The sequence below is a fragment of the Rhizophagus irregularis genome, chromosome 13, assembly GCF_026210795.1.
Source record: "Rhizophagus irregularis chromosome 13, complete sequence".
In the NCBI taxonomy this organism is placed as follows: domain Eukaryota; kingdom Fungi; phylum Glomeromycota; class Glomeromycetes; order Glomerales; family Glomeraceae; genus Rhizophagus; species Rhizophagus irregularis.
Window position 1 is genome coordinate 1494233 of NC_089441.1, and position 15610 is coordinate 1509842.

At 26.1% G+C, this 15610-nt stretch overlaps 2 protein-coding genes across 2 annotated transcripts; one reads left to right on the forward strand and one right to left on the reverse strand.

Annotated features, from left to right (window-relative positions):
• Positions 1 to 461: 461 nt before the first annotated feature.
• On the forward strand, positions 462 to 785 carry OCT59_004925 (uncharacterized protein; the record flags this gene model as incomplete). Its single annotated transcript, XM_066138032.1, has 1 exon — positions 462 to 785. The coding sequence occupies one exon, from the start codon at positions 462 to 464 to the stop codon at positions 783 to 785; it is 324 nt and encodes a 107-aa protein (XP_065997217.1).
• Positions 786 to 13088: 12303 nt separating this feature from the next.
• On the reverse strand, positions 13089 to 14821 carry OCT59_004926 (uncharacterized protein; the record flags this gene model as incomplete). Its single annotated transcript, XM_066138033.1, has 2 exons — positions 13089 to 13939; positions 14708 to 14821. The coding sequence occupies 2 exons, from the start codon at positions 14819 to 14821 to the stop codon at positions 13595 to 13597; spliced, it is 459 nt and encodes a 152-aa protein (XP_065997218.1). The 3' UTR covers positions 13089 to 13594.
• Positions 14822 to 15610: the final 789 nt, after the last annotated feature.

Genomic DNA, 15610 nt, shown 5'->3' on the forward strand with positions numbered 1-15610 from the left:
ATAACGATATAATTGATATAATTGATCAATTTATCCATCTTTATTCTCTTTATCTGTTAATTTTATTAATTGTCTCAAAACGCTTGCGTATTCTTTGATCGGGACCCGAGCAGAAGATCGGCAACATTCAGGGCCAGCAATGCATAATTCTGGTCAGAATTATTTAAAAAAAAAGAAAATTTACATGATAATTCTGGCGAACTTCCTAATTATTTAACAATGAGTTACTTTAAATCTTTAATAATGTATTGTATACTTTTGTAATACTACAGCTTGCAGCTCTCACAAGATTTTGTCTTTGTACTTTTGTTCAAAATAATAATAACTTCTTGATTAGCTCGGAACCAAATTTTCTTTTTTTTAACGAGAACAAAATTAAGCATTAGAAGCTCAAGAGTTATAAAAGAAAATCTGTTTTTACAATAAAAAAAAAAAAATTTTTTTTAATAACTTTAATTAATATGCAAACTACTATTTTCAACATCAACTTTTCGATCTTCGATAAAAAATTTATCCCTGAATTTATTACACAAAATGAACATTCTCATACTGTTGACATTGGCCAGAAACTAGATGGTAACGAATTCTGGCCTAAACAATATAAATCACCTAATAAGGTCAAAAAGGTCTTCTCCAAGTCTCTTAAAATTTTGAAACGTAAATTCACTTGTAAAATTTGCGAAAGTAAAAATACAGTTATAGCCGAAGAATCAATGATTTCAAAAATTGCTTGTAGTACGAAAACTTCAACCGACAAGAGTATAGCAGAAATTATTGATTTTTGATAATTGTTGATAGCGAAATTCCAGAATGTTTACAGCTTTATTCTGTTTATGGCGGGATGAAAGTGATTCTTTTATAACGAACTCCTAATATTTCAATGTTTCATGAAAATTTTTTAAAATTCTATGATTTTAGTGTTTTTAAATCAAGACTAATGTATCATTGTTAATAATTATATATACTTGTATACTTTTGTAAAAAAAAAAGATATGTAAAATATAAAATTATTCAAATTTCAGCTACATAGTGTAATTAATAAATATTGTATGATTGATAATTTATTTTTTTAATACGTGAATGGAGTTTACAATATCTATTTGCAATATCCTTGCTTACAAAGAAATTTTTGATGTTTTGTCTAAATTTTTTTTTGATCTCGCGCTTAAGTATAACTAAAGCCATTTATAATCTCATAAATCCGCTTCGTTGTGCTACAACAGTATAAGCAAGTACTGTATACCAAGATTTTATACATAGTAAGTTGCTCATTCCCAAGCTTGTGAATATAAAAATAGTAAATATGTTAAAAATAGCAAACTTCGCAAATTATCATGATATTGCCTATAAAATTAATAATTTTGGAGAAATTTATGTTCAATACTAAAGTTTTCCAATGCTGAATATGACCAATAAAAAAAATGATTATCTGAAAATCAAATGATTTATATTTCGTGAATATTTTATTTTTTTTTACGAAATTAAACGCCCAATATGAGAACCTTGTTTGCGTGGCCGGAATTATATAATAAAATGCAAAACAATAAGTTTTTTTTCATATTTAATTCATAGTGATCCATAAAATTATGTCCATATTCGTAAAATCTAATTTTTTTTCTTTAGATATTGAAATTCCATAATGGCATGACAATAATCTAACATGAAAAAAGAATTTTAAGTTTAAGAAATTTGAAAAAAAGAAACTCCTCAGTTCGTTATATGCAGAATGTAATGTATACTTACTTTAGTCAAATACCGAACCATTTCTAGGAAAGTTTCAAGGGCAACATGAGAGAAGCTGCAAAAAAAAGTGGTCTTAGTATGGTTAAAAATCATACTAATATTTCCTATAATAGGAGAAAGGTAAGCTAACCCTCCTCAAGGAAAGCCAGTTTCTCCTTAATGTCCCTCACTAGTCCGTTACTATCCATTATTACTATATTAAACTAAATAAAAGACAAAAAAAAATATACAAATAACCTATACTAAACTAATTAAAAAACAAAGAAAAAAATACAAATAACGACAAATAACAAAAATAAAATACAACAAAAATACAACATATTATGGATAATCTGTGGTACCCCTAGTAAGGCGACAATTATCATAGAAAGTAAGTCGCTGGTTTTCAACTTACCACTATAGCGAAGAAATTCAATATTATCAATATCCGTTCAAATTTATTTCCAATTTTTAAATTCGTTATACGCTGAATGTAAATTCTAAATAAACCGTTAGAAAATATCCAAAAAAAATTTATATTTCATCATCAGAATATACGACATTATCATCAATATATTAAATATAAACTAGAAAACACTTCATACCATGATACTTATTTTTTTTTTTTAGCGAAAATATCAAAAATTTTAGGAAGAAGGCCTTAAGCCCTTTTCTTTACGTCTTTCTTTAGGTATGTGGGTTGTTGTGTGTGGGTTTGTGCGTAGGTGGTGTATGTTTTTGTATTTCCTTGCTCTTTCCCTTCCCGATCGTAATATTAAAAAGGAGTAAATAAGAATATACTAAAAGACACTTTATATCATGATACTTTTGTTTTTAGCGAAAATATCAAAATTTTAGGAGAGGTGATCGTAAATATTAAAAGGAAGTAAATAGAATAAACTAAAAGACACTTTATATCATGATACTTTGCGAAAATATCAAAAGTTTTGAGAGAGGTGTTCGTAAATATTAAAAGGAAGTAAATAGATTAAACTAAAAGGCACTTTATACCATGATACTTTTTTTTTTTTAGCGAAAATATCAAAAGTTTTGAGAGAGGTGTTCGTAAATATTGAAAAGAAGTAAATAAGTAAGTATATTTTTAAAAAGAAGTTTGAAGTTTGAGAGAGCTTTTGAGGTATATTTATATCTTTTGAATTAACTCCAGATTTATCAGCGTAGTAAAAAAAGCAAAAAAAAAAACCAGTATCAGTAAAGGTTTATGCAAAAAAAAAAATAATAACCAGTATTGTGATTGCAATCTACCTTTTTATGGCAAGCTTTGGATGAGTCATTATGAAGAAAAAGATGTATGGATAGATAAATTAGTAATTATTGAGTTTCAATTAAACTATTAAACTATTATTTGTATTTACTGAGATAAAACATGCATGATCTCGATATTGATCATCTTTATTGATATTTTTGACAACCAGATCAATGGCGCAAGCCACATCGGACTTTATTAATTCTCAATTGTGACTTCAACAACAAGTTTCTTTAAAATATTAATAGTATAATGACTGATATAACAAAATTTAATGTCTTTCAATGAAACTATCAACAGGACCCAGAAATATATATAGGGGTCAGGTGATGAAAAAATTTTTTACTATGAGCTGTACGCATTTTTTCAGGGCCGGAATTATGATAATGTCAGCCGGTTACTATAATAGGAATAAAATTCTGACTGGCATTATCAAAAATTATCTAAAATACGTAAACTCAAACCTGACCCTTATATACTGTATATATTTCTGGGTCCTTGATAAATTGGTACACGTTCTGGTTAACGAGCTAACTCAAATCAAATACCATAATATAGAGTCCCACGGTAAAGCGTCCTTCTATCATAGCTTCGCCTTTTCAAACGTACAAAACGTTCACATATACTGTATATCGGTCCACGTTATTAACAACATAATTTGCCAAAAATTTAACTTTCCCATCAAATACTCATCTAATACACAAATCCCACTCTAACACTATTTCTTATAATGCGTCTAATTCAAAGTAACAAACTTCAACTTCACAGCTCCTTATCTCAACCACAATCGTCTAATAATCTCTCTCCACAATTCATCTCATAGCATCTTTTTTTATTACTTCCACTTTAATTTTGGATAAGCTAGCTAAAAAACATTTCGACTCAATTCAATCTAGTAAAGTAATCGACGTATATACGAATGGTTTGCTCATACATAATTAATTTACAATGAATTAAAATTGTAAATCATTTTATAGTTATCAGCAAAATGGGTGAATTTTTTCGAAAAAGTAAATATACTGTATTTATCAAAAAATCATCATTAAAAAAATATTTACAAATACTTATTAACGTTAATCAAAATTAAATTTTTAGATTTTGCTAACAGATCAAACAGGTAGGATTTAATGAAATTTGATCTAATTTTGCTCAAATCCTTCAGGGCAGGGAATGCTCTTTCTCTTTTGAGAGTGGGACAACATAAAGGGAATCAGATTAAATAACAATTTAAAGAAAATTGGTCTGTTGTTTTTTTGGTTCAATTCAAATCTGATCTGTGATACGAATCAGAAAATTTTTAAATACCTCTTTAAAGAACGGCAGTTAATTGAATGGTATGACTAACACTATATCGATTGTTATGCATTTCTTTGCCTTTTTCCTTCTTGAATCGATTATATAGTAGCTGCTTGATTGATTTTCTTGTTTTGATCTTTATAAAATTTGGGTCACATTTTTATGGGCAAATGAGTTTGACTATGTTGTAATCTTTTAATATATATATCGCTGTGGGTAGATCCGTCGACGGTGATTATAACGTAATTTTATGTTGTTGGTAAAACTAATTATTGGTGTTTATAAAACTGTAACAAGTAATATCTTGCTTTTTTGGTATTTTACAGGTACCATTCTTTTTAGGATGATAAGCAATATCAATTAGGCAATACACACCGAATATCTACTATACACCATCCAATTATCGTTACAAGTGATACATTACGATATGTACATTATTGTTGTCATATCGTCTGAATTCTAATATTCTATATTAAAATAAAAAATGATCAAATTAAATGAAATGATCCGTGTCAGTATATATCAAAATTTATTAATCAAAAACATCTTTATTTAAGTTGTCTGAATTAGTACATAAGTAAATACAAAAATAATTATCTTATTTTTTGATAACTTGAAATACTTCATAGTCATCAACATTCATACGATCAGGTAAATTAAGTGTAGGATAAGACCTTCTAAATTCAGTTTGCCAAACATAAGAAAAGGCATAATTTGTATATAAATCGCCATAACCAAAGAATGGACCACAGTGTCTATAACATCGTATAGAATATTGATCTTCTTTACTGTAAGCTACTTTCGCAGTCCGAAAATTATTCTTATTTGTGAATGAGAATATAAAACTATCTTTGTTGACTTACTACAGTTATTTGAATCCCATTCAAGTGGATTATAACCTCCAACTATTTGTTCTGAATTTGTAATTTTTGCTACAACTATAGTAGCTCCTTTACAATCACATTTAGCATGAAATGCTTCTGCTGTATCACCATCTCTGCTAGCTCTGTATAAAAGATTAAACTTGTAATTCAATTTACCCCTTTCTTTATCAATCCAACTTGCAAAAATTGTGAAGTGTTTTCGATTAGCTAAATTAGAATCAATATTATATCTTGGTAATAAAAGATTGAATGTCGGTTTATATCCGGGAATTTGGTGAAATTTTGAGATTTCTTCTCGTAATTCTTTAGGTAAAATTTCTTCATAAGGTTTTACTTTATCAAAGTAATCCTTATTAGATATTCCATAAAATCTAATTAAAGGAATAAATTTATTAAGAATCTTTTTAAAGATATTAAAATCCTCTTGATTCCATTTAGAAACATCTTTATTAAGTTCTTGATCTTGTGCTAATCCCCATTTAATTAAACCTTCCCAAATTTCAATCTCACTTAAATTCAAATCATGCTGTTTTAAAAGGAATTCCAATAATGGTGCTTCTAGACTGGTGAATTTATCAGAGTCAAATATAATTTCAATTTCAATAAAACAAAAATTCAATAAACTTATAAATAATTCATTTTGATAAAATGTTTGAAAAATATCCATAAGATTTTCTTGTAAAAATTCATAATGATCTTTAATTAAATACTTTTGGATACAGAATATTAATGTTGGAACGTTAAGTTCATCCGCTACCATTGAAAGTTTTAACATTTCGGGACCTTGCAAGTTTTTCAAATCAATTTTTCCACAATAAATGAATCTAAAAATAAAAAAATGTTGTATTGAATTTTCATCGCATTTAGTATGTATAACGCTTCATTTTATTCATTTTAATTACCTTAAAATAATTTCAAATAAATTTGAAGAAATGTTAGGTTTTTTAAAAATAAACTTTCCATTTTCTTTCTTGACCAAATTATTACAGAATGTTGTATTAAAATATTGAGACCTAGTACGTAGAATGAGTGAATGTGCATGAATTTCTTTTAAATTTTCATTTTCACCAGCATATATAACTACATCATATCCTTTTTTATTTTCAAATAATTTTTCATAATCATTACTAATCTCTTGAGAATATTCAAATGACATTTTTTTTTAAATTTCAGGTAGGTAAGATTAGTAATGTCCAAATGTTGTGTGAAACGTTGATCGGACTATTAATTCCAAAATTACCAAAGTGTAACATATTCAATTTTACAAGTGAACCTTCATTTATGGTTAAACAAATTACCGTATTAATAATAATATCATGCTGTACAATGCAAATAAAAAGTATATTTCTGAAATAGAGAATGTGGTGAGCACGTGAAATTGACATAGTAATTACATACCGCTACCAGAATTAGAGTATTAATATTTCTTTACTAAAAATGGCCAATTTTTTGAAATGATTTTGTAATAATTTTAAAATACTACAAAAATACATTTAATATATCAAAATGTTTTTATTATATTTTTGTTATTATTTTGTAATTATATTGTATTTAGGTCTATAAAAATAACTCAAAATAATATCACAAAAATTTTTTAATGTTTTTGTTATTATTTTATTATTATAATATAATTAACTTTGATATTATTTTAATATTTTAATCTCAAAAATACCTTAAATATATCTTGATATATTTTAAAAATTTTACAAAATAATTGCACAATTGTTTTGATAGCCATTGTATCTAGGTCTATAAAAATATTTCAAAAAATTGGCCATTTTTAGTAAAGTTGTTAATGCTGATCAATGCGCGGTGATTTTCTGGACATTTTCTTACATATAAATAAAAGAATAAAGGAATAGGTGTAACAATGAATGTAGCAAATAATATCTTACATTTTTGGTATTGTACAGCGTATCACTGCAAAATTCATTTGCCTTCGGGTCTTTTTCGGATGATAAATAATATCAATTAGGACAATACACACCAGATATCCACTACACACCGTCCAATTATTGTTGATAAAGCACGGTGTAGTAGTACAAGTGCATTACAATATGCTAGATACATCGCCGCTTTTTAATCAAAAAATATTCTATATTAAAGTGAAAAATGATCAAATTAAATGAAATGTTCTTTACTTATATCCCTATAAAAACTAAATGTGTTGAATTTGTTTTATATTTGTGCTCACGTGTAATAAATGTCTTCTTTAGACATTTATTACTCATGAGCACGAATTTAAAATAAATTTAACACATTTCGTTTTTATAGGGATTAATAGCAAAGGGATTAGAAGATATGATAGCCCTTTTTCATGTCTCATGGTTAATAAAACTTGGTGTGAAATAATAGTTCCATTTTATGGAAAAATCCTTTGAAATACCAGAAACGTCAGAGTGTGCTAATGACGGAATGTAATTATTACATATTTACCAGATGAATTAAAGAGTCAAGGAAACAAAACCTGTATTTTATAATTATATTAGTTTTTGTAAACATTTAGATTTATATTATCGATTAAATGTACTTAGTAGTTATTATAATAATAGATAATATTAGTAAGGAAATTGATGAAAAATCTAAAACTCTATATTTATTTATTAAAATTGAAATATTTAATCTTTTTTATTATTAACGAAAATGTTAGATTAACGAATCTCCCTGTAAAAAAAGTCGATTCGTTTTTTATATTCCATCTTTTTTTCCATAAAAGGCTCATATTTCTGGAATTAACAATAATTTCATATCACGGAATTTATCGAATTATTTACATTTTCCGTGAATGCAATTCGTTTCCAAATCGATCGATACTATTGAAAAATCGAGTTAAGCAGAGTAGGACCCCGAAATATATATGTAGAGGTCAGGTCCAGAAGTGGTCCAAAATACGCATTCTTTCAGGGCCGGAATTACGATAATTTCAGCCATTATCTAAATTAGGAAATATTATTTTGGCTGGGATTATCCATAAAAGGAATGATCTACATGATTTTTTTGACTCATTATACGCAAACTCTGACCTGACCCTTTTATGCATATTTCGGGGTCCTAGCAGAGTCAAACCGAAAAACCGGTTCGGTTCCATAATCGATTCTTGTCACTTTAGTCCAGATCCTAGTCAGTATATATCAAAATTTATTAAACCCGATTTGGGACCCGAATGAAACGATAAAAGTTTCATTTTGTTTTTAAAAACATAACTTTATTTAAATTGTCTGAATTACATCGGTGAATACATAAATAAATATTTATATAATTAACACAATTTATCTTACTTTTTGATAACTTGAAATACTTCATAGTCATCAACATTCATACTATCAGGTAAATCAAGTGTAGGATAAGACCTTCTAAATTCAGTTTTCCAAACATTAGAAAAGGCATAATTTGTATATAAATCACCAAAACCAAAGAATGGACCACAATATTCATAACATCGTACAGAATGTTGATCTTCTTTACTGTAAACTACTTTCGCAGTCCGAAAATTATTCTTATTTGTGAATGAGAATATAAAACTATCTTTTGTTGACTTACTACAGTTATTTGAATCCCATTCAAGTGGATTATAACCCCCAACTATTTGTTCTGAATTTGTAATTTTTGCTACAACTATAGTAGCTCCCTTGTTATCACATTTAGCATGAAAAGCTGCAGCTGTATCACCATCTCTACTAGCTCTATATAAAAGATTAAACTTGTAATTCAATTTACCCCTTTCTTTATCAATCCAACTTGCAAAAACTGTAAAGTGTTTTCGAATAGCTAAATTAGAATCAATACTATATCTCGGTAATAAAAGATTAAATGACGGTTTATATCCGAGAATTAGGTGAAATTTTGAGATTTCTTCTCGTAATTCTTTAGGTAAAATTTCTTCATAAGGTTTTACTTTATCAAAGTAATCCTCACTAGATATTCCACAAAATCTAATTAAAGGGATAAATTTATTAAGAATCTTTTTAAAGATATTAAAATCCTCTTGATTCCATTTAGAAACATCTTTATTAAGTTCTTGATCTTGTGCTAATCCCCATTTAATTAAACCTTCCCAAATTTCAATCTCACTTAAATTCAAATCATCCTGTTTTAAAAGGAATTCCAATAATGGTGCTTCTAGACTGGTGAATTTATCAGAGTCAAATATAATTTCAATTTCAATAAAACAAAAATTCAATAAACTTATAAATAATTCATTTTGATAAAATGTTTGAAAAATATCCATAAGATTTTCTTGTAAAAATTCATAATGATCTTTAATTAAATACTTTTGGATACAGAATATTAATGTTGGAACGTTAAGTTCATCCGCTACCATTGAAAGTTTTAACATTTCGGGACCTTGCAAGTTTTTCAAATCAATTTTTCCACAATAAATGAATCTAAAAATAAAAAAATGTTGTATTGAATTTTCATCGCATTTAATATGTATAACGCTTCATTTTATTCATTTTAATTACCTTAAAATAATTTCAAATAAATTTGAAGAAATGTTAGGTTTTTTAAAAATAAACTTTCCATTTTCTTTCTTGACCAAATTATTACAGAATGTTGTATTAAAATATTGAGACCTAGTACGTAGAATGAGTGAATGTGCATGAATTTCTTTTAAATTTTCATTTTCACCAGCATATATAATTACATCATATCCTTTTTTATTTTCAAATAATTTTTCATAATCATTACTAATCTCTTGAGAATATTCAAATGACATTTTTTTTAAATTTCAGGTAGATAAAATTAGTAATGTCCAAATGTTGTGTGAAACGTTGATCGGACTTTTAATTCAAAAATTACCGAAGTGTAACAAACATTTAATTTTGCAAATGAACCTTCATTTATAGTTAAATGAAATACTATATTAATAATAATATCATGCAGGTGGACACGTGAAATTGACATATAATTACATACCGCTAATGATTGTTACCTTACCAGAATTAGAATATAATTATGGGTAGAATTAAAAATGGCATGGAACTCCGCCCATTAATATTTGCTAATGTTGGTGAGATGATAACCGCGCGATGATTTTTGACGTTTTCTTACATATTTCGAGAAATTAAATAAGAGAATGAATGAAATGCCTCTATATCTTCCCTTGCTTATTAATAGAAAATTCCTTTGCTTAATAATCTTGTAATATCATGTATTTGTGCAAGACCCATTTTCGACAAATAATTCCGATCGAATAATAATTACTGACTATTCAAGTACTTTCATTAGTCTCTATCGGAATGATTAATTTATCGAAACTATTTTTTTCGGTAATTCCGTGCGTGGATTTGTAAATAACAAGCAGTTTGGTAAATTCTTATAACAACATTATTGACGATAAATCTCATGTTGTGTACTGTATGGAATCGAAAAAAATGAAATTTTATTTTTAAATTATTTATTACTTTTTACGAAAAATTGATTTGACAAATTTTAAGGCCTACAGCAGGATAAAGTTGTCGAACATATATAGAATGTTTACTAATAATACTCAGATGAATGAATAAATAAGATTCATTCGATAATGATACTACAATGGATTTAAAATAAATAAAATCTTTATAATTTTTTTGGAATTTTAGCAAGTTAAAAGTTTTTCAATTTTTATTTAAGTGAAATTTTTTAAGTGAAATTTTTATTTCAAAGTTAAAATCATTTAAATCATGATCAAATCTAATAATTTTTTATTTCATCACTTTGTCAAGTAGCCTGAATTCAACTTCTCAACCCATTAAAAATCTATATAATAATAACTACAGAAATACTATAAATCATGCTAGTTATTTTTTAATAACTTGAAACACTTCGTAATCATCCATACTCATATTTTTTGGTAAATTAAGCGTAGGATAAGAATATACACTATTATGGTACCAAATATTTGGGCTATTATCATAATTTAAAAGTAAGTCATTACCAAATACTGGACCCCAACGTGAATGAGTTCGAATAGAATATTGATCACCATTACTATAAACTATATTTGCACTTTGAAGGTCATTTTTATCAGTAAATGAGAATATAAAACTATCCTTTGTTGACTTACTACAGTTATTTGAATCCCATTCAAGTGGATTATATCCTCCAATTATTTGATTCGAATTTGTGATTTTTATTACAACTATAGTAGCTTCCTTATTATCACATCTATTATGAAATGCTGCAGCTGTATTGCCATCTTTGCTACCTCTATATAAAAGATTAAATTTATATGGAATATTATTAATATCATTAATATTCATTTTCTCTTTTTTGTCGATCCAATTTGAAAAAAGTGCGATGTGTTTTCGTTTAATTATAATAGAATTAGAATTAAATCTTGGATTTCTTTGTGGTTTATATCCAGAAATCATGTAAAATTTTAAAATATCATCTCTCAATTCTTTAGATAAAATTTCTTCATAAGGTTTAATTTTGTTGAAGTAATCTTCAATAAAGATTTCATAAAATCTAATTAAAGGAATGAACTTGTAAAGTATCCTTTTAAAGATATTAATATCATCTTGGTTCCATTTAGTGATATCTTGATTACGTACTTGTTCTTGAGCTAAACCCCATTTAATTAAATTTTCCCAAATTTCAACTTCTTTTAAATTCAAGTCATCACGTTTTAAAATAATTTCTAATAAAGAAGCAGGTAATTGATTGAATTTATCAGAGTTGAATAAAATTTCTGGTTCAGAACAAATTTTATTCAAACAATATTCTTGTAAATTAATAAGTGGTTTACAATATTGAATGATTTGAAGAATTCCGATAGGATCATTTTGTAAGAATTTTTGTTGATTTTGAATAATAAAATCTTCAGTAAGTTTAGTTAATTTTTTCAACATTAATTCATCAGAAGCAATCATAAAATTCAATAGTTCGGTTCCAGTTTTATTAGTGATATCGATTTGATCGGTATAAAGATACCTAAAAAAAAAATACGAAAGTGTTAAAATAAATTAATTTATAAATTTTGTTTAACGTTTTTTTATAACTACTTACTTAAGGATCATATCAAAAGCTTGAGGAGAAATATTTGATTTCTTAATTATATACATTCCATCTTTTTTTTCGATATTTTCTGTAAATATTTTATTAAAATATTCGGATCTACAACGTAAAATATTAGAATGTGTATGAAATTCTTTAAAATTAGGTTCTTCTCCAATCTGAATGATAACATTATAATCCGTCTCTATTTTTAATAGTTGGCCAAAAGCTTCAGATAAATTAGATTCAAAATTATATAGCATTTTTTTTTCAAAATTTTTAAAAATGATTTTTTCGTAGGGATAGAAATGATCTTTAAATAGTTTTTTTTACGAACGCAAATAATGGAATTAATGAGTTTTTTACAACAATGAAATTTTAAATTTGAAAATCTATTTTTAACAATGTATAAATTAACGGAAAGAATATTCCGATTACGCCCCACTATATGGGGAGAAGCGGCGTGAAAGTCACGTGAATTGCAATGTCAGTTAATGCTAAGCGGCCTAAGCCATTTATTAAAGGATGTTGAAATTAGAGCTTGGAACCGGTCTGAAAAACCTTAATCGGTTATTAAAACCAGTCAATTAACCAGTTAAAGAGTTTCTTAACCGGAAAACTTGATTCTGACCGGAATTAAAAATTTGACCGGAGTTAATACATTTTAAATTAAGATCCAATATAGTTAATAATGAATTTTTTTTCACTTGTTGAAGTGTAAAAAAATATGAAAATCATTAATTCTATAAATAACTATTAAAATGATTATAATCTGCATGATTTACATTTTAACCATTTTTAACCGAATAAATTAACCGGTTAACTTAGCCATTTTTAAACGGGTAAATAGATGTCTTAACTGGTTAACCATCTTACTGGCTCTTATTTTATTTAAGTAAATAAAGGAACAAACTATGCCATTAATTATTTGAATAATTTTTATCTTAATATTATCATTATCGCCTATTACTCATGGCAAATGTCTTTCTTTTCTATAAATTCAAATCATGACTCGTTTGTTTCACCATCTTTACTCAGTTTCTGGATTGTTCCATTTCTTAATACCGGATTCTGAAAACAACACTTTTGGCAACTGAAAATGAATAATTAATACTAATATTATTTTTTATCAGTAAAAAAAAAAATTTTTATTAATTGTAAAAGATATGATCGTTCTTAGGAAATTGTTTAAAAAAAAAAAATAAACTCTATCTAATTCTTCAAATTCGCTTTTTAACGATATTTATATTTTTTGGGGGATTTATTCGTACAAAATAATACACATCTCAAACGTTAGGCCACCAAGAATATTATAATTTAATGATGACTTTTAATTATTTGTCTATAAAAATATATTATAGTATTGTCTTATGAAAATTCTATGGATAAAAATATATGGTAAATATAAAGATGAAAATTAAATATTATAATAAAGTATAGATAAAATTTATCTTTTTCCTTTAAATAAAGAAATTAAAGGACTTTTTTTATTTTCCGATTTTAAAATCTCTTCACTGCCCGAATTTTTAACATTTTCTATTTGAGGTATTTCAATTTCCTTTTCTAAAAAAGAACTCGATCTTCTAGTATCTGTAACTTGAAAAACTTCATAATCATCAGCACGAAAATTTGATGGTATATCAACTCGAGAATAAGAATTCGGATTTTTACTTTTCCAATTACCATTATTATGGAAAACCAAATCACTATTATTACCACCAAAAAATGGACCATTATTTGAAAAACAACCTATAGAATGTGAATCACCATTACTATAACCTACTTTTGCACTCTGAAGAGAATTTCTATTTGTAAATGAGAATATAAAACTGTCTTTTGTAGATTTATGATTATTACTTGAATCCCATTCAAGTGGATTATATCCTCCAATTACTTGTTCCGAATTTTTAATCTTTACTACAATTATAGTTGCTCTCTTATAATCACATTTTTCATGAAAATCTGTAGGTTTCCATCCATCTCTAGTTGCACGATAAATAAGATTAAATTCATAAGGAATAGTTTTAATATACCTACTGGAATTTTTTCCTTTTTGATCAATCCAATTTGCAAAAAGTATAGTATGTTGTTGATTAATTATTTTAGAATCAATAAAAATTCTTGAATATCTTGGTTTTAAATTATTAAGAGTTGGTTTATATTCAGGAATCATATAATATTTAAGTAAATCATCTTTCAATTCCTTTGGTAAAACTTCTTCATAAGGTTTAACTTTAATAATATAATCTTTAGAAGAAATACCATAAAATCTTATTAATGGAACAAATGTATATATAATTTCTTTAAAAATATTAGTGTCTTCTTGATTCCAATTAGATACATCTTGATTAAGAGTTTGAACTTGTGCTAATCCCCATTTAATTAAATTTTCCCAAATTTCAATTTCATCTAATTTCAAATCATTCCGTTTTAAAATAATTCCCAATAAATGAGCGGATAATTGAGTAAATTTATCAGAGTTGAATAAAATTTTTGGTTCAATACAAATCGTTTCCAAATAAACTTCTTTTATTTTATCAAAAATTTTATGATCACTAACAATTTGTAGTATTCCAACCGGATCATTTCTTAATAAATGATTATTTTCAGTTATAAGACATTTTTCAGTGAATTTAGATAATAATTCCAATTTTAATTCATTAGAAGCGATCATGATATTAAAAAGTTCAATTCCAGTTTCATTTTTTATATAACCAGTATAAAGGTACCTTTTCAAAATAAAATAAAATAAATAAAAGAAAAAAGAAAAATTATTATGAAAAATTTTAAAAAATTTCATATAATAATAAAAATTTTTTTTAAATATTTTAAACTTACTCAAGAATAACATCAAAAGATTTTGGCGTAAAATTTGGTTTCTTAATTATATATTTTCCGTCAATTTTTTCTATATCATCAGCGGAAAGTATTTCATTAAAATGATCGCATCTACTTCGTAAGATATTAGAATGTGCATGAAATTCTTTAAAATCAGGTTCTTCTCCGATATAAATAATAACGTTATAATCCGTTTCATTTCTGAGGATTCCTTCAAGAGCTTTAATAACATTGATTATTTCAGTTTCGATATTATATGACATAATTTAATTAAATAGTAAAATCAGAAATTTAATTATTTTTTTTTTAAAAAAAATAAATAAATAAATAAATAAAACAAAAAAACTATTAAAAAAAAATATTTTTTTTTTTTTAAGAAAGGAAACTTTGTAAAACGTAAGTAAAACGTCAATAAATTCTTTATTTAGGTATTAAGTGTATGAAATTCCTTAAGTGTCACAGCATCAAAGGGTACAAGTGACTCAATGAATCACAACATAAAAAAATTTGTTTTTTTGAAGTACAAGATTGTCTCGTTTCACCAACTGCGCATTGTAGCTGATTACCGGCTTCAGCCAAAATTATAGATAATTTTGACTGGAATTATATGATGCACGATTGCTGA